We start from the raw sequence: 17,963 nt of genomic DNA on the forward strand, positions 1-17,963 counted from the left end.
GGCGCTAGTGACCTTTGCACGCGTTCTGAGGTTGGTTATTATCCTTGGACGGTCTCTTCTTGCGGGGACGTCTCCTGTCCGCAGGGATGTATCCTCGCGGGCTTCAGAGGCGTGGTTCCAGAGGGTGTTACATGCCTGTGGTCTGCCCCTTATTTCCAAAGCTCCTGCGACGCTGCCGGCTCCCGAATTCCAGCCTTACCCGTCGGAGCAAAACCGGCCCCCCGGAGCCCACTCTCCGTACGTCATGAGGAAACGGCGCACCAGGTGGCGCCAGGACGCGCCCTACAGCCAGCGGCTGCGCATGGATGCCCCCTACGGCCAGCAGTCGCAACACACTTTCTTTCCATGAGCACAAAGCGACGGAGAGCTCTGGACAGCGGACAAACGCCGCCCTCGTTTTTAGTATTACTTGCATGTGTCGTTTTTTTTGTTTTTAAATATTGAGGGAAGTTCTTAAACTAGGTCTTCATGATGACGCGCATCTCTGCGTGTTTTGAAGTCCTAAGACAAACGGACTGCTTAGCGGTCGGTTGAAGCACCCGATTGGGCCTTGGGCCTCGGTGGACGTTCAGCCCTTTCACGGCTCCCGAGTTGTGTTTCTGTTCTTAACGTGTATCCTCGGTTCGACCAAGTGGTTTGTGATGTTGTTCTGGTCTTTTGGCTTCTCATCATGCAATGCTAAAGCTGTGCAGGTGCCAATGCAGAATATTTATATTGAGTCTTTTAATACTTTTGTATAAAGTGCTTAACTTATATTTTTTTCCAAAACTGCTTACTTGCTGCATACTTGTGTTCATTTATAAAAGGCAGTCAGTCAATAAAGTATTTCCTTGAACTTCTTACAGTGACCTGGGGCCTCATTTATGAAACTCTGCGTAAAACCCTCCCTAAAACATTGCGTACGCACCAAAATATTCAGATCTATAAAACGTGAAGTATGTGCTCGTGCACAAGCTCCATGCTCCTCCCAAGATCGTCCCATAATAGTCCTTAAAAGGTCAATGCTAATTAATCAATGAATATTCCTAGTATATAAGGAGCCTTTGCTGACCTATCGTTACACGGGAACACACGCGTGCATTACACGCGCCCGCGTCTCATACCCCTCGCTAAATTCTCGAGCAATTCCAAAGCTGCCATATTTTTGCCCGTTAGAATACAGAGGCCAACAGAGCATTATTTATTGGCCTTGTGCCAATATGATAATTAATTACTATGTCCTATAGGCTAAATTAATGTAGGCCTACATATGTATCAGGAAAATTAATAAAACTTAAGTGATACAGTTGGTCTGGCCGAGGATTGTGATTTGAATGGGTTGTAGTGTGTTGAACATAATATTGCCTTAATTCATATTTCATAATGGGTGCTTTTTATAAAATGAATAAATAAATCCGAAGTCATAGTATGTGGTGCGCAATGTGTGTTGGGTATCGGGAGGTAGCGTGTTCTTCTTTTGGCGTTATTGGCGGTTTGCAAACCGATATGGTTCATTACCGCCACCAACTTTCTGTTGTCGTCTCCAGAGATCACTGTTTGAAAAACTTTGCGGGACCTTTACTCCAGGGTGAAAGGATGCGTAGAACTGCGCACTCTTTTCCGCAAGGAATTTTTCTAGAAATCACGACATTGGCGGTGAAAGATGCGTACGCACATTTCATCCCTGTTTCCACAACATTTTCGTGCGCAGAGCTTTATAAATGAGGGCCCGGTGGCGCACTGGGCTAATGCGCATACCATATAGGCACAGTCCTAATCGCAGAGACCCAGGATTGAATCCGGCCTGGGTCATTTACTGCATGTCTTCCACACTTTCCTCTCTATCTCTCTCTGCTGAAAAACTGCAAAAATAAATCTTAAAAAAAATACATGAGGGCCCTGAACTATGACAAACTAGTTAAAACGTACACCTGGCCTCCATGGTTTGCTGTAAGAAACGCCTCACTTAGTGATAAAGCCAAGAATGATTCAGTCGAGTTTCTACGTTTCTGGTGTTTTGTTAATCTGAATTAAGTTTGTCATGTGACCAGTTGAACCAAACACTTCCTGTCCTGGATTGAAGTGAGCCCAGCTTTAGACAATCCCAATATTTTTTTCATAATTAATAACCCCCCTGCTGTTCAGTCCATAAAGATTTGCAAAGATTTTTATTTCAACAAAGCAGTATAATAAGATGCGTTATACGACATGGAAAAATGACAACACGTAAAGAAGAGTTTGACACCTGGAGGTCTACGGCAGCAGTCCAACGACTGAGGGGATATAACATGCATATCAGAGGGTTATGTGATGAATTAAGGTGAATATAAAAAGGTTGAGGACAAAGTGTTAATTTAACAATTATACTACAGCGATACAGTCAATTCATTGTGTACTTTAACTCCCGCTATACTGAGACCCACCACTGCTGGTCCAGAACACGATCACGCGTCCCTTCAGCGCCACGCTAGCATTATGCGGCTGAACATCAGGACTCTTTCCCAAGGCGACTTCAGGAGGAGAGTGCGGGGGGGGGGCAGCGCCCCCATCAGACCATGAGCAGGCGGTGCACCTGCTGCAGCTGGAGCTGGGACAGGACCAGGCGGTGGGTCTGCTCCTGGCCCCGGGGGCAGGGGATGGCCACGCGGCCCACCAGCACCGCCCCCTCCTGACGCTCCTCCCGGGCCTGGAGGACCACAGAGAGAGTCAGCTCCCCGCATCAGACCCATCACAGCACGGGGCGGGAGGGGGGGAGGAGCCTCAAGAGGTGGAGGTCGGGGTGTAGATAGAGGGGTGAGGTAGAGGTGTAGATAGAGGGGTGAGGTAGAGGTGTAGATAGAGGGGTGAGGTAGAGGTGTAGATAGAGGGGTGAGGTAGAGGTGTAGATAGAGGGGTGAGGTCAGGGTGTAGATAGAGGGGTGAGGTCGGGGTGTAGATAGAGGGGTGAGGTAGAGGTGTAGATAGAGGGGTGAGGTAGAGGTGTAGATAGAGGGGTGAGGTCAGGGTGTAGATAGAGGGGTGAGGTAGAGGTGTAGATAGAGGTGTAGATAGAGGGGTGAGGTAGAGGTGTAGATAGAGGGGTGAGGTAGAGGTGTAGATAGAGGGGTGAGGTAGAGGTGTAGATAGAGGGGTGAGGTAGAGGTGTAGATAGAGGGGTGAGGTAGAGGTGTAGATAGAGGGGTGAGGTAGAGGTGTAGATAGAGGGGTGAGGTAGAGGTGTAGATAGAGGGGTGAGGTCGGGGTGTAGATAGAGGGGTGAGGTCGGGGTGTAGATAGAGGGGTGAGGTAGAGGTGTAGATAGAGGGGTGAGGTAGAGGTGTAGATAGAGGGGTGAGGTCGGGGTGTAGATAGAGGGGTGAGATAGAGGGGTGAGGTAGAGGTGTAGATAGAGGGGTGAGGTAGAGGTGTAGATAGAGGTGTGAGGTAGAGGTGTAGATAGAGGGTTGGAGGTAGGGCTGAGTTAGGGGTGGAGGTAGAGGGGTGAGTTAGAGGGGTGGAGGTAGAGGGTGGAGGTAGGGCTGAGTTAGGGGTGGAGGTAGGGCTGAGTTAGGGGTGGAGGTAGAGGGGTGGAGGTAGGGCTGAGTTAGGGGTGGAGGTAGGGCTGAGTTAGGGGTGGAGGTAGGGCTGAGTTAGGGGTGGAGGTAGGGCTGAGTTAGGGGTGGAGGTAAGGCTGAGTTATGGTGGAGGTAGGGCCTGAGTTATGGTGGAGGTAGGGCTGAGTTAGGGGTGGAGGTGTACCATAGACTTGGGTCTTAAGGAAGGAGAGGGGTTGAGTGTATTAACTGACGTAGGTTACCTTAGTGAAGGAGGAGACGGGGAAGGTGGAGAAGTCTGAGGCCACCTTGGCTCCTGGCTGGTGGGAGACCACGTGCTCCGCTACCTCACCCTGGGGAGAGGAGAGGAGGTCAGGAGGAGAGACACTGGAGAGAGGAGAGGAGGTCAGGAGGAGAGACACTGGAGAGAGGAGGTCAGGAGGAGAGACACTGGGGAGAGGAGAGGAGGTCAGGAGGAGGAGGAGGAGGAGAGGAGGTCAGGAGGAGAGACACTGGGGAGAGGAGCAGCATGTAGAGGAGGAGGAGGAGCAGGAGGAGCAGTGTGTAGAGGAGGAGGAGGAGGAGAAGCAGCGTGTGGAGAAGCCGCGTGTGGAGGAGGAGGAGGAGGAGGAGGAGCGTGTAGAGGAGGAGAACGAGAAGGGGAGGAGGAGGAGCATGTGGAGGAGCTGCGTGTGGAGGAGGAGGAGGAGCAGGAGGAGCAGCGTGTAGAGGAGCAGTGTGTGGAGGAGGAGGAGGAGGAGGAGCAGGAGGAGCAGCGTGTAGAGGAGCAGTGTGTAGAGGAGGAGGAGGAGCAGCATGTAGAGGAGGAGGTGGAGGAGGAGCAGCGTGTAGAGGAGGAGGAGGAGCAGTGTGTAGATGAGGAGGAGGAGCAGCGTGTAGAGGAGGAGGAGGAGCAGCGTGTAGAGGAGGAGGTGGAGGAGCGTGTAGAGGAGGAGGAGGAGGAGGAGGAGCAGGAGGAGGAGCCGCATGTGGACGAGGGTAGGGTACCTTGAGTCTGTCCACGGCGTCGCTGAAGCTCTGCAGCCGAGCGGTGTGCTCCAGCAGCTGAGCACTGGCACTGACTGGAGAGAGAGAGACAGGGTTAACCTCTGACCTGTCTCACTGACCTGTCTCATTGACTAGAGAGAGAGAGACAGGGTTACCTCTGACCTGTCTCACTGACCTGTCTCATTGACTGGAGAGAGACAGGGTTACCCTCTGACCTGTCTCACTGACAGAGCACAGGGTTACATCACACTGACCCGTCTCACTGACTCTCCAAATGCATTGTGGGGCACCTCCACCCTCCCAACCGCCACCTCTTCTACCTCAACCTCCACCCCTCTCTCCTCCTCCACCTCTCTCTCCACCTCCACCCCCCCCACCTCCACCCCTCTCTCCACCTCCACCTCTCTCTCCTCCTCCACCCCTCTCTCCTCCTCCACCCCCCCACCTCCACCCCTCTCTCTACCTCCACCCCCTCTCTCCTCCTCCACCTCTCTCCACCTCCACCCTCCCAACCGCCACCTCTTCTACCTCAACCTCCACCTCTCTCTCCACCTCCACCTCTCTCTCCACCTCCACCTCTCTCTCCACCTCCACCCCCCCACCTCCACCCCTCTCTCCTCCTCCACCCCCCCACCTCCACCCCTCTCTCCTCCTCCACCCCCCCTACCTCCACCTCTCTCCTCCTCCACCCCCCTACCTCCACCCCTCTCTCCTCCTCCACCCCCCTACCTCCACCTCTCTCTCCTCCTCCACCCCTCTCTCCACCTCCACCCCCCCTACCTCCACCTCTCTCTCCTCCTCCACCCCTCTCTCCACCTCCACCCCCCCTACCTCCACCTCTCTCTCCTCCTCCACCCCTCTCTCCTCCTCCACCCCCCTACCTCCATCCCCTCTCTCCCAGGTTAAGGCACCACCCACCTGGCGTCCTGCCGGTGATGTCCACCACCTTGACCTGGGAGCTGAGCTTGAGCAGCGTGGCCTGCAGCTGGTCGGTGCGTCGGTAGAGGGCGGTGTTGAGGCTCTCCGTGGGGGTGGAGCCCTCGCTGCTGATCTGAGGCAGCCTGGGAGGGCAGAGCGGGGCCAGGGACGCCAGCTGGGCTCTCATCTTCTCCGCCTGTGGAGAGCGAGCGGGGAAAGGTCCATGGTTTGTAAACACAGCCACACCAGACAGGAGGGAGGACCCACCGGGCGGCGGGAGGCTCAGGGGGCAGAGCGCTGGTCACCGGAGGGTCGCTGGTTGGGTCCCCGGCTCCTCCTAGCGGAGTGTGGAGGGGTCCCTCAGAGGCCCTGACTGCTCCTGACCCGCTGGCTGTCGCCCTGCGTGGCTGACTTCACTATCGGTGTGTGAATGTCTGCTTGAATGGGTGACTGTTAGGCAGTGTTGTCAAGCGCTTTGAATGGCCACTGCTTACAAAAGCGCTTCATAAATAGTCCATTTACCACTATAGTCATTCATATAAAAGAAACACTCATCTCGTCTTATCAAAAGTGTAGAAATGCACACAAACGTCAAAGTTAAACCTGCATGATGAGTTGCACCACCACTATCCCCGAGGTCTACTTCCTCTCGTCCTATCACGGCTGAGGCTCTGAGCGCTGCCAGCCAATGAGGGCCTCTGGTGGACGTCATGTGACGCCGCGCCTACCTTGAGTCTGATGTTCTCGTTCTTCAGGTGCCTGATGCCGAGCCGCTGGGCCTCCACCTGCTGCCGGAGGAGAGGGGAGTCCACCACCTGCATGGGGCCCGCCGCCGCCGGGGCCGCGCCGGCTGGGGGGAGAGACGTCATGTTAGGGGCCCTTGATCTATTCAAACTATATATCACATGAAAACCAAACCACACCACACCACACTAAAACTCGCCGGCAGAGGCAAAAACCAATCAAGAACAAACTCAACATCAAAGTTGTGTTTGATGGCATAAAACCACCATGAAGGGATAATCACAGTACAGTACAGTATAATGTACAGTTAGACGTTAAAAATAACGTTGCCCAGTTGGTGGGGGGGCGATGACGAATCCCAACACGAAAAACGCACAGGTCCGTTTTGACCTTATCCACCACGCGACCTGGTTTCAGAAAAGTGCGTTTTCGGGCACCGAAAAGAACGGATCCTACTGAGACCATAGCACACACACACACCTGGATGATACTGACCACCTCTCTACTGAGACCATAGCACACACACACCTGGATGATACTGACCGCCTCTCTACTGAGACCATAGCACACACACACCTGGATGATACTGACCGCCTCTCTACTGAGACCATAGCACACACACACCTGGATGATACTGACCGCCTCTCTACTGAGACCATAGCACACACACACCTGGATGATACTGACCGCCTCTCTACTGAGACCATAGCACACACACACCTGGATGATACTGACCGCCTCTCTACTGAGACCATAGCACACACACACACCTGGATGATACTGACCGCCTCTCTACTGAGACCATAGCACACACACCTGGTACGGCTGCCCCCTGCACGATGGAGGCGATGCCAGAGCCCGCCTGCTGGCCTCGCAGACCCTCCATGGTCATCTTTGATTGGTTACTGAGCCGCTGCTTCAGCTCCGCCTTCTCTGCCTCCAGCTGGTCGATGTCCGCCTGGAGAGCGTCCATCGTCTCCTCAAACTCCCTGCGGGCGGAGAGGAGAGAGCAGGAGGTGAGCCCCGAGGAGGAGGGAGGCTCTTTCCCTCTATCAGACACTCACTCCTCTCTCACTCACTCCTCTCTCTATCAGACACTCACTCCTCTCTCTATCAGACACTCACTCCTCTCTCACTCACTCCTCTCTCTATCAGACACTCACTCCTCTCTCCATCAGACACTCACTCCTCTCTCTATCAGACACTCACTCCTCTCTCCATCAGACACTCACTCCTCCTCTCTCCATCAGACACTCACTCCTCTCTCTCTCAGACACTCACTCCTCTCTCTATCAGACACTCACTCCTCTCTCTATCAGACACTCACTCCTCTCTCCATCAGACACTCACTCCTCTCTCTATCAGACACTCACTCCTCTCTAGCAGACACTCACTCCTCTCTCTATCAGACACTCACTCCTCTCTCTGTCAGACACTCACTCCTCTCTCTCTCAGACACTCACTCCTCTCTCTATCAGACACTCACTCACTCCTCTCTCTCTCAGACACTCACTCCTCTCTCTATCAGACACTCACTCCTCTCTCTCTCAGACACTCACTCCTCTCTCTATCAGACACTCACTCCTCTCTCTATCAGACACTCACTCCTCTCTCTATCAGACACTCACTCCTCTCTCTATCAGACACTCACTCCTCTCTCTATCAGACACTCACTCCTCTCTCTCTCAGACACTCACTCCTCTCTCTATCAGACACTCACTCCTCTCTCTCTCAGACACTCACTCCTCTCTCTATCAGACACTCACTCCTCTCTCTCTCAGACACTCACTCCTCTCTCTCTCAGACACTCACTCCTCTCTCTCTCAGACACTCACTCCTCTCTCTCTCAGACACTCACTCCTCTCTCTATCAGACACTCACTCCTCTCTCTATCACACTCCTCCTCTCTCTCTCAGACACTCACTCCTCTCTCTATCAGACACTCACTCCTCTCTCTATCACACTCCTCCTCTCTCTCTCAGACACTCACTCCTCTCTCTATCAGACACTCACTCCTCTCTCTATCACACTCACTCCTCTCTCTATCAGACACTCACTCCTCTCTCTATTAGACACTCACTCCTCTCTCAATCAGACACTCACTCCTCTCTCTATCACACTCACTCCTCTCTCTCTCAGACACTCACTCCTCTCTCTCTCAGACACTCACTCCTCTCTCTATCACACTCCTCCTCTCTCTCTCAGACACTCACTCCTTCTCTCTCTCAGACACTCACTCCTCTCTCTCAGACACTCACTTCTCCTTCTTCTTCAGCAGGCTGTGTGTGTCGTCCAGCTTGGTCTGGATGCGCTCCACCCGCTCGTCGGCGTCCCTGGTGGAGGTGTCCAGCTTCTTCTCCAGGAGGCTGAGGCGCACGCTGGCCTCGCTCAGCTCCTCCCCCTGGGCCGCCGGGTCACATGGTCATTAGCATGACACATAGTAGAGACGGATAGTAGAGACATAGAGTAGAGACAGTAGAGACAGAGTAGAGACACATAGTAGAGACAGATCGTAGAGACGGATAGTAGAGCCATAGAGTAGAGACACATAGTAGAAACAGAGTAGAGACATAGAGTAGAGACACATAGTAGAAACAGAGTAGAGACAGATCGTAGAGACGGATAGTAGAGACATAGAGTAGAGACACATAGTAGAAACAGAGTAGAGACACATAGTAGAGACAGAGTAGAGACATAGAGTAGAGACACATAGTAGAGACGGATAGTAGAGCCATAGAGTAGAGACAGATAGTAGAGACAGAGTAGAGACAGATAGTAGAGACATAGAGTAGAGGCATAGAGTAGAGACAGATAGTAGAGACAGAGTAGAGACAGATAGTAGAGACAGAGTAGAGACACATAGTAGAAACAAAGTAGAGACAGATAGTAGAGACAGAGTAGAGACACAGAGTAGAAACAGAGTAGAGACACATAGTAGAGACATAGAGTAGAGGCATAGAGTAGAGACAGATAGTAGAAACAGAGTAGAGACAGATAGTAGAGACATAGAGTAGAGACAGAGTAGAGACAGTAGAGACAGAGTAGAGACACAGAGTGTTCAGGTGTGTGTGGTTCGTGTCATATAGCGTCACGCCGGTGGTTCAGGTGTGTGTGTGGACCTTGATCTTGAGAGACTTCTTCAGCTCCTTGATGACGGTCTCTCTGTCCTCCAGCTTGACCCCCAGACCCTCAGCGTCAGTCATCTCGGCGCGCACCGCCGCGGCCCGGGCCTCCACCGGGGGGACCTGGGGAGAGAGGGCTCCATGACGCACACTGGGGCTCTAGCTTACCTTAGCTTACCTCCTCATGGATGAACGGGCATAATACTGATCGAGGAACGCATCTGGAGAGTTAGGAAGCGAGGGTGGTCTACAGCAGCGGTTCCCAGCGCCCGAGCCGTGGAACCGCTAGAACCAGGCCTTGAAATATTTCCAGAAAAAGCTTAAAAAAATAAATTAAAAAATGTAATCGATTTTGTGTTTGCACCATTTAAGTGACTTTTCTTGCATTTCTCTTATAAATAGTGTTATTTTATATTATTGCATTGTTGAAGGGAGCCTGAGACTGATATGAAAAATAAACCATCTTGAAAAACAGCCACATCCTTTGTTTAAAAATGATGCATCTTAAAATTAAGGAATTCAAATTGACTACCAATTCACCAATTTTTTTTTTTGCCGGTCCTTGGAACAAAAAAGGTTAGGAACCACCGGTCTAGAGAGAAGGACCATTGGAACGCAGCCCAGCAGTGGTCCATGGGGTTTAGGGTGAACATGGAACGCAGCCCAGCAGTGGTCCACGGGGTTTAGGGTAAACATGGAACGCAGCCCAGCAGTGGTCCATGCGCTTTAGGGTGAACACGGTACCTTGCCCTGGGGCTTCTCGGCGTCGTACTCCCCCTCCTGCATGGCGGTAGCCATCTTGTTCATGGTGGCGATGACGGCGCAGCAGGACTGATGCAGACAGTCCTGGGGGGTGAGCTCCTGTGGGCCGTAGACCTGCAGCGGGGGGAAACAGGTCCGTCAAGACTGACGGCGGAGCTTCTGCCATAACCTCCTTCTAGAGTCACATTCAGGGCGTTTAGCACCACTTTTATCAAAAGTGACTTACATTAAGTACATGTGTCCCCCCCCCCCCCCCACCCCACCCCTAACGAGCAGCCGCCCCTCCAGGTGACCCCACCTTCTCCACGGCCTTGAAGGCCACCTCCTCCAGGCGCAGGGCCTGCAGCCCGTCCTGCTCCGCCAGCGGGGCCATCATCTGGGCGCCGGCCGCCGCCAGCTCCTGCAGCACGGCCACCACCCGGGTCAGCTGACGCCGGCACTCGGCCAGCGTCTCCACCACCTGGGAGGGGAGGGGAGGGGGGAGGGTTAGAGAGACGCACCGCCCAGAGGAGCCGGGGAGGGGGGAGGGGTTAGAGAGACGCACCGATGGCTCCAGAGGAGCCGGGGAGGGGGGGAGGGGTTAGAGAGACGCACCGCCCAGAGGAGCCGGGGAGGGGAGGGGGGAGGGGTTAGAGAGACGCACCGCCCAGAGGAGCCGGGGAGGGGAGGGGGGAGGGGTTAGAGAGACGCACCGCCCAGAGGAGCCGGGGAGGGGAGGGGGGAGGGGTTAGAGAGACGCACCGCCCAGAGGAGCCGTCCTTATGACGTGAACGCCGCTCCTCCCATCTCTACAGGGGACTACCGGTTGTACACGCCAACAAGTGACAACTGTGCGGCTGTGTGCGAATAAGGGACGTTGGCGAGGAATCATCTATGCCAGGGCTGCACCAGATATCGTTTTCATTAGCGTATCGCGCATGTGCGACATTCGTATCACTGGACCATCAGTTTATGATAAGACAACAACCAAAGCAGTCGTAGACAGCTCCCGCTATAATGAGAACAATACATTTCTACCATTCATTAAATTTTTATAAAAAAAAAATATATATATTTTCTGTCATATTGCAATAGGTATTGCAGAAAGACAAAATATCCCAATCCGTTTCTTTCCAGTGCGCTGCAGCACTGATGTATACCAGTGCTCCAGTGCGGTGCAGCCCTGATGTATAGCCAGCGCTCCAGTGTGTGTGCAGCCCTGATGTATACCAGCGCTCCAGTGTGTGTGCAGCCCTGATGTATACCAGCGCTCCAGTGCGCTGCAGCCCTGATGTATACCAGCGCTCCAGTGCGTTGCAGCCCTGATGTATACCAGCGCTCCAGTGCGTTGCAGCCCTGATGTATACCAGCGCTCCAGTGCGGTGCAGCCCTGATGTATACCAGCGCTCCAGTGCGTTGCAGCCCTGATGTATACCAGCGCTCCAGTGCGTTGCAGCCCTGATGTATACCAGCGCTCCAGTGTGTGTGCAGCCCTGATGTATACCAGCGCTCCAGTGCGCTGCAGCCCTGATGTATACCAGCGCTCCAGTGCGTTGCAGCCCTGATATATACCAGCGCTCCAGTGCGTTGCAGCCCTGATATATACCAGCGCTCCAGTGCGCTGCAGCCCTGATGTATACCAGCGCTCCAGTGTGTGTGCAGCCCTGATGTATAGCCAGCGCTCCAGTGCGTGCGCACAGGTCATACCGGGCCGGTGAAGGTGAGCGCGGCGGGCGCGCCGGGGACGTCGGTGCCGGGCATGCGGCGGCGGATCTTCTTGCAGAACTGGCGGATGTCGGAGCAGGAGGTGTCCAGGTCCTTCAGCAGCACGGCCAGGGCGGAGGTCTCCTGGCCCGCCGACAGGAAGGCCCTCAGACGGGACACCTCGGCCCCCATGCAGTCCAGAGCCACCGTGGTGAACTACGGCCGGGGGGGGGGGAGAGGGTCGTTAGTCGTAGTGTTCACGGTGACAAGAGGCTTCAAATCACATGCACTTTATTTTCCCGGATGGGAAAAGTCAGCAGCACTCGCAGATACAATGAATGATGAAGAAATAAAAGAACGATATCATTTAAATAATAACACAGGTAGTAGACCACGGTATGCAGATAGGTTTGGACAGAAGGCTTGCGTTACACTGTTGATGCATGAAGCAAAGCAAATCCATGTTTTTCCCAGCAAAACAGCAGTGTTGACTTCTACTGTGGGAAACAACAGGAATCTGCGACGTGTGTGCGTGTGTGCGTGCGTGCGTGCGTGCGTGCTGTACCTTGATGTGGTCGGCGAGCTGCACGGTACAGTCCTCGGGCTGCTGGGACAGGTGGATGCTGTACAGGTGCTGAAAGATTCAACAGCAATAAAAGCAGCTTGAGGAATACTGTGGGAGAGCGTTAGTGCACACACATCATAGAGACTTCTGCATGGTCCTCCTTCAACACGTCTGCTAGTGTGTGTGTGCGTGTGTGCGTGTGTGCGTGTGTACCTGGTAGTACTTGATGGCCCTGGTGAGGGGCTCCGTCTGCACGGTCTCGTCCAGCTGGTCCTTGTGCAGCAGGTCGATGAAGTAGTCCAGGGAGCGCTCGTGCACGCTCATCTCAGAGTACAGCGTGCCCATCAGCTTGAACACCTCCACGCTGCAGCCGCCCAGGGCCCTGCACCACAGAGGGGGGAGGACGTGAAGCAACCACCTGGAGGCTCTCCTACTCTGGGTCCATGTGATGGGTGACTGGACTAGTCTTATTAAAGTAGAGTTCATGTGGCTATGTGGATGAGTAAACTAGCCAAAGACGAGCATGAATGGACCATGAATTAAGACCGAAATCCAGCACTTTACGTTTTCAGTCATTTTCTATTCATAGATAGTTAGACATATACTGTGATGCATCGTTAAAGGATTGTCTAACAATAAATTGATGATTGCAGAATGGCTGTATGGCGATATTATCGGTAATGCGGGCCATGTATCGCTTATCGTATCACGAGGCACCCTGTGATTCCCGTCCCTAGTTGCTTCAATCCAAAGCAACTTGGAGCACGAGTGGTTCATGACGGCCTTAGTTCATCATGTGGGTGCTACTACAGCTGAGCACAATATGTCCACTAACAGTGATGCAGCTTCAGCGCGGCAAAATAGCCGTACATGATTCAGATGAATCTGACAAAGTCATGAATTACAGCGACGACAACACCACCGTGTTTAGCATCTTACTGTTGGTGTGTGTGTGGACTGTTCGGTAGGGCGTGGCGGGCTCTGTTGGTTAGGGTTAGGGTTAGGGGTCTTGCTGTTGGTATTTGTGCAGGGTGGAGGTTAGGGTTAGGGGTCTTACTGTTCGTATTTGTGCAGGGTGGAGGTTAGGGTTAGGGTTAGGGGTCTTACTGTTCGTATTTGTGCAGGGTGGAGGTTAGGGTGGAGGTTAGGGTTAGGGGTCTTACTGTTCGTATTTGTGCAGGGTGGACTGCAGCAGGGTCAGGGAGTAGACCAGGCCCGAGGCGAAGCTCAGCTGCTCCCCCGGAGGGCCCCGCATCTCGGGCCCTTTCAGCACGCCGCTGTTCAGGTCAAACTTCTCCTGGGCCTGCTTGCTGATCAGCTCCGCCTGCCCCATGAAGACCACGCAGACGTTGGTACAGCGAGAGCTGCTCATCAACTATCTTATAGTAACACTGTCCCACTTAACCTTTGTTGCACGGGAATCAACTGTCTTATATTAACTTTGTCTGACTTAACCTTTGTTTCGATTTGATTGATGCTACCGTTATGAGCCTCCGAGTTCTGCTCAGAGGCTCATCTCTCTTCTGGGGTCAAAGTTTCTTCCACTTTGGATTGAGGGAGTTCTCCATTGCACACACCTTACAGATGAGCCTGGGGATGAGCAGCAGCACCAGGAGGCAGTCGTGGTCTCCCCCGTGGCGGAGGAAGGAGTCCGGCATGAAGGAGGTGAGCAGGGACACCTGTCTGTTGGCCTGGCCCACCTCCATCTTCCTCAGCTCCATCTCAATGGCCTGAGGAGCACAGGCACATAGTCTCACACGCTTTGTGGGGACACGGGGGTAATTAAGTATTGCTAATAAACACACCTGGTGAGTGTTGACCCAGGTCTCTACTTTTATCCCATACGTTTTGAGGTATTCCGCAAAAGACTCAAGACTCACTTGTTCAGAGTTCGCCTAGACTCAGCATAGCCACCCCCTCCCACCGCTCCTACGCACTTATTGTATGTCGTCCTGGCACTCCCAAAAAAATTGTACCGAGTTGTGCATCATCTTATCCTAGCTATCTTTGTTGTATACGGGGAATGGGTTAACCTAGGGCTAGGATTGTTAGTGCTTAGCACGTGGTTCTATGACCATCCTTAATGTACTAAAAGAGAGATATTGTTGTTTCTCCTTCTTCTAACAAATGTACTTATTGTAAGTTGCTTTGGATAAAAGCGTCTGCTAAATGCCCTAAATGTAAAATGTCAATGTAAGTATTGTTAATAACCACACCTGCTGAGTGTTGACCCATAAGTATTGTTAATAAACACACCTGCTGAGTGTTGACCCATAAGTATTGTTGTTAATGAACACAACTGCTGAGTGTTGACCTAGTTCTCAGGCCTACCTTCGCGTAGGCTTTGGTCTCGGCAAACTTAATCTTGAAGTCAAAGAGCTCGGTGGGGGCCTGGATCTGCTCGGCGTTGGTGTTCTGGGCGTTGGTCAGCTCCCTGTTGGTCTCCTGAACAACCACACACACGTTATGTTACGTCCTTTAGAAAAACCATTAGCACAGTAAGTAAGACATCACCACTGAAACAGTATGCCGTGTATCTGGAACTAGTTTCTCTGTAGTGTTCAGCGTTGCCTTAAGTGTTATGTGTATCTGTTCCTAGTTTCTCGAAAGACCCCAGACTTCTTCCTCTGTTCCTAGTTCTAGCACAAGTCTGGTTTGGGTGGCGTGTGGTTTCACCGGTACAGTAACTTGCGCGGCATCACCATGTACACTCCATCCTATCGTCCATAGCTCTTTAGTTCATAGGGTTCTTTAGGCGGTCCAGAGAAAAATGATTGGAAAACCTAGAACAGCTTGGCTGCCTCCGCCATGTTGCTTTAGCTAAAAGTCTCATTTTTGCTTGCAGGGATTGCAATTGCAATCGGCAAGAGTTGAGGTGTGAGGACCAGGACTGGGTGGTTGGGGAAGGGAAGGGGTTAGGGTGAGGTGTGCCGTGCCGGCGAAATCGTTGGCTTTCACACACGACCAAAACAGCTCAATGTCTATGGAGTCTATGGAGCGTAAGGTGTGTGGTCTCTCAAACATTCTGAACTTCGAGTAGCGTATGCCAGGCATGACCCGATACCCACTCATCAGCGGCTGCGTCGTGGACGCTGCCCCCTGGTGAGAAAGATGGTTATTACGCTATAACTGGGTGACTCGCCATGGAACCGGTTCAGAATACGTTCCCCAGCCCTGGCTCTGAGTGGGGTGTGTGGGGGTCCCTGGCTCTGAGTGGGGTGTGTGGGGGTCCCTGGCTCTGATTGGAGTGTGTGGGGGTCCCTGGCTCCTAGTGGGGTGTGTGGGGGTCCCTGGCTCTGAGTGTGGTGTGTGGGGGTCCCTGGCTCTGAGTGGGGTGTGTGGGGGTCCCTGGCTCTGAGTGGGGTGTGTGGGGGTCCCTGGCTCTGAGTGGGGTGTGTGGGGGTCCCTGGCTCCTAGTGGGGTTCGTGGGGGTCCCCTTGGGTCTCAGTCCCCACCTGCAGGCTGGCGGTGAGCTCCCTGTACTTGTTGATGGTCTGCTGGTAGTCTGCCAGCGTCTCCTGGGAGGCCTCCACCCTCTGGCCGGCCTCCCGCACCTTGGCCCCGCTCAGGTCCACCTGCTCCCGCAGCTCCATCTCCGTCTCCCGCGCGTTCTCCTGCAGCTCGTCGTTCATCTCGTTGATGGCCTCCTGCAGGAAGAGGAGCAGGAGAACACAGAGGCTTTAGAGAGGGGAGGTTTAGATCTAATATATATGAGGAGCTCTTTTCCAAAACGCGATAAACGCCAAATTTGCCACTTTGCTGTGTACTGAACCCATTCACTGCTCCATCAACGTTAAATGCCAAAACGCTATATTTTCTTGTTTAAAATGTACTGCAAGATGCCTTTTTTTTTTCCAAACCACGACAAGCGCCAAACCTATTTTTAGCCTAAATGCGATATATCCTCTCGATCAATCAGAATTCGGTAAGCGTTCTAGGCAATAGAACAAGGCTGCGCTCTGAAGCGAGGGATGTTTGTGGACCAGTCTTCAAAATGAGTGATTTAAACTATTATAACACGTTTGATGGCCAGGATGAGCCAGTGAGACCTACACCCGGGGGTAGAAAACGCAGACTGGATAAAGAAAACCACAAAAAACAACAACAAAAGAAGGTTTGTCATGCAGGTGGCGGGTTAATACCTACTAAGGGATGTCAACACAATGCTACTGTGACCTGTCACTGGACGACCTGATGATGAACTTTAACAAGTTTTATCAAATACCAAACAAGGTTGACCAGGACCGGGCCATACTAAATCTCCTGGACATGAAACGAAAGTGAAAAGGCAGCGTCTAAACTCCAAGACGTAAATAAGCGAAAAGAGTGAAACATATCAGTGAAGTACAGTCTCTATTGCAACCCGGAGAAGGTGCCCGTTGCAAGGCAAGCTTCATTAAAGTGTTTGGTAAGTACAATTTAGTTTCAGAATTGTCTAGTTTAATACGGTTTTATAGTGTTTTCCCTTGGGACATAAATATTTTGCTTTAAACAAGCATACGTGGCATGGCTCCATCTCTCCTTTCCCTGGGCTAGAGTTACGTGTGTGTGACTCCAAATGGCTTTAAGGTTAATACAAACTAAAGAGAGAGAGAGAGAGAGAGAGGCTGTATCTGTCTGAGAGAGAGAGGGAAAAGGAGGTTCATGACCCCTGCTAAGGAAAAATACTGGAATGGGGGAGGGGGGTAAAGGTTGCTGAAGGTCATGTGACCCACTGTTTTGACATGATGCAAAACATGGTCCTTCCAAAAACCCCAATAGGACAGGCCTATTACTCACGGCAGATGTATCTGTACCTGTTTGGTGTTGTTGTGCACCATGGAGAGAACAGTCATCAGCCAAAAGATGATGTCCATCTCTACGTGTGGCAGGAAAATGGGGGACTTCGGCTGTTCAGCGACTCTTGTTATGGGCAAAACAAGAACATGAACATGGTGTCCATGCTCATGGAACTTCGCCAGTCTTTTCGCAGCCTTGGCATAGAGTACACCTTTCCTGCGATGGGCCACAGCTATCTCCCAGCAGACCGAGTCTTTGGCAGAATTGAGCAGAAGATCAAGAAAATGGACACCATTCTGCTACCACAGGAATACCATGCCATCCTGCAGCAATTTGGCCACGTTCACGTTTATGGCACAGACTGGGAGGCACACAAAGGTGTGTGTTAAGGCACAGAGGAGCTTTAAAATCAGTGAAGCACTCATGCTTGATTTGAGTACCAACAAGGTCGGTTTAAAGATGGTCCTACTTTTTACGGGTTCGACATGGGTTGAATGTCAATGTATTACTGATATTAGCCTAAATGCGTTACTAAATTATATGAATTTATTGTTAACATTGTTCTATTTTTATTTAATTTGTGGTATTTGTATGTGTGTTATTTTTTTATTATTAGTTTTATGTGGTGGACAATAAACGTGAAATTGTATTTATTTGACTATTTAGTTTAACATGCAACATACAATGATATCGTATGTTGCATGTTCTCTTGTTTTTAAAATAAAATACATAAACCATCAATGGATTTACAGTGTTTTGAAAAAAATGGATGGATGGATTTATAGCGTTTTGAAAAAAAAACAATATTGTTGTTTGATTTAAAAAAAAAAATCTTTGTAAAACATGTTCAGACTGAGCCAACAAACAATT

At 51.9% G+C, this 17,963-nt stretch overlaps 2 protein-coding genes across 5 annotated transcripts in view; both read right to left on the reverse strand.

The window, feature by feature from the left end:
- LOC311368783 (calpain-5) overlaps nucleotides 1-785 on the reverse strand; it is a gene marked incomplete at its 5' end in the record, with an annotated part of 12,019 nt that extends 11,234 nt beyond the window's left edge. The window contains 1 exon segment of the mRNA XM_084487558.1: nucleotides 777-785. Within this exon segment, the coding sequence (XP_084343684.1) occupies nucleotides 777-785 (9 nt within the window).
- A 1,345-nt stretch (nucleotides 786-2,130) lies between these two features.
- The window catches only part of dctn1a (dynactin 1a), a 31,523-nt gene continuing 15,690 nt past the window's right edge, over nucleotides 2,131-17,963 (reverse strand). For all 4 annotated transcript variants that reach the window (XM_084487607.1, XM_084487608.1, XM_084487605.1 and 1 more), the window contains 17 exons: nucleotides 15,770-15,961; nucleotides 14,646-14,759; nucleotides 13,892-14,044; nucleotides 13,478-13,638; nucleotides 12,528-12,696; nucleotides 12,315-12,383; nucleotides 11,753-11,965; nucleotides 10,365-10,526; nucleotides 10,049-10,180; nucleotides 9,302-9,427; nucleotides 8,441-8,583; nucleotides 6,999-7,171; nucleotides 6,167-6,288; nucleotides 5,439-5,634; nucleotides 4,521-4,594; nucleotides 3,776-3,865; nucleotides 2,131-2,665 (listed from right to left, as the gene is read on the reverse strand). In XM_084487607.1, coding sequence (XP_084343733.1) covers nucleotides 2,528-2,665; nucleotides 3,776-3,865; nucleotides 4,521-4,594; nucleotides 5,439-5,634; nucleotides 6,167-6,288; nucleotides 6,999-7,171; nucleotides 8,441-8,583; nucleotides 9,302-9,427; nucleotides 10,049-10,180; nucleotides 10,365-10,526; nucleotides 11,753-11,965; nucleotides 12,315-12,383; nucleotides 12,528-12,696; nucleotides 13,478-13,638; nucleotides 13,892-14,044; nucleotides 14,646-14,759; nucleotides 15,770-15,961 — 2,427 coding nt within the window. In that variant the 3' untranslated portion in view covers nucleotides 2,131-2,527. The remainder of the gene's footprint in view (nucleotides 2,666-3,775; nucleotides 3,866-4,520; nucleotides 4,595-5,438; nucleotides 5,635-6,166; nucleotides 6,289-6,998; nucleotides 7,172-8,440; nucleotides 8,584-9,301; nucleotides 9,428-10,048; nucleotides 10,181-10,364; nucleotides 10,527-11,752; nucleotides 11,966-12,314; nucleotides 12,384-12,527; nucleotides 12,697-13,477; nucleotides 13,639-13,891; nucleotides 14,045-14,645; nucleotides 14,760-15,769; nucleotides 15,962-17,963) is intronic.

The sequence above is a fragment of the Micromesistius poutassou genome (assembly GCF_964030765.1).
Source record: "Micromesistius poutassou genome assembly, chromosome: 23".
Lineage (NCBI taxonomy): Eukaryota > Metazoa > Chordata > Actinopteri > Gadiformes > Gadidae > Micromesistius > Micromesistius poutassou.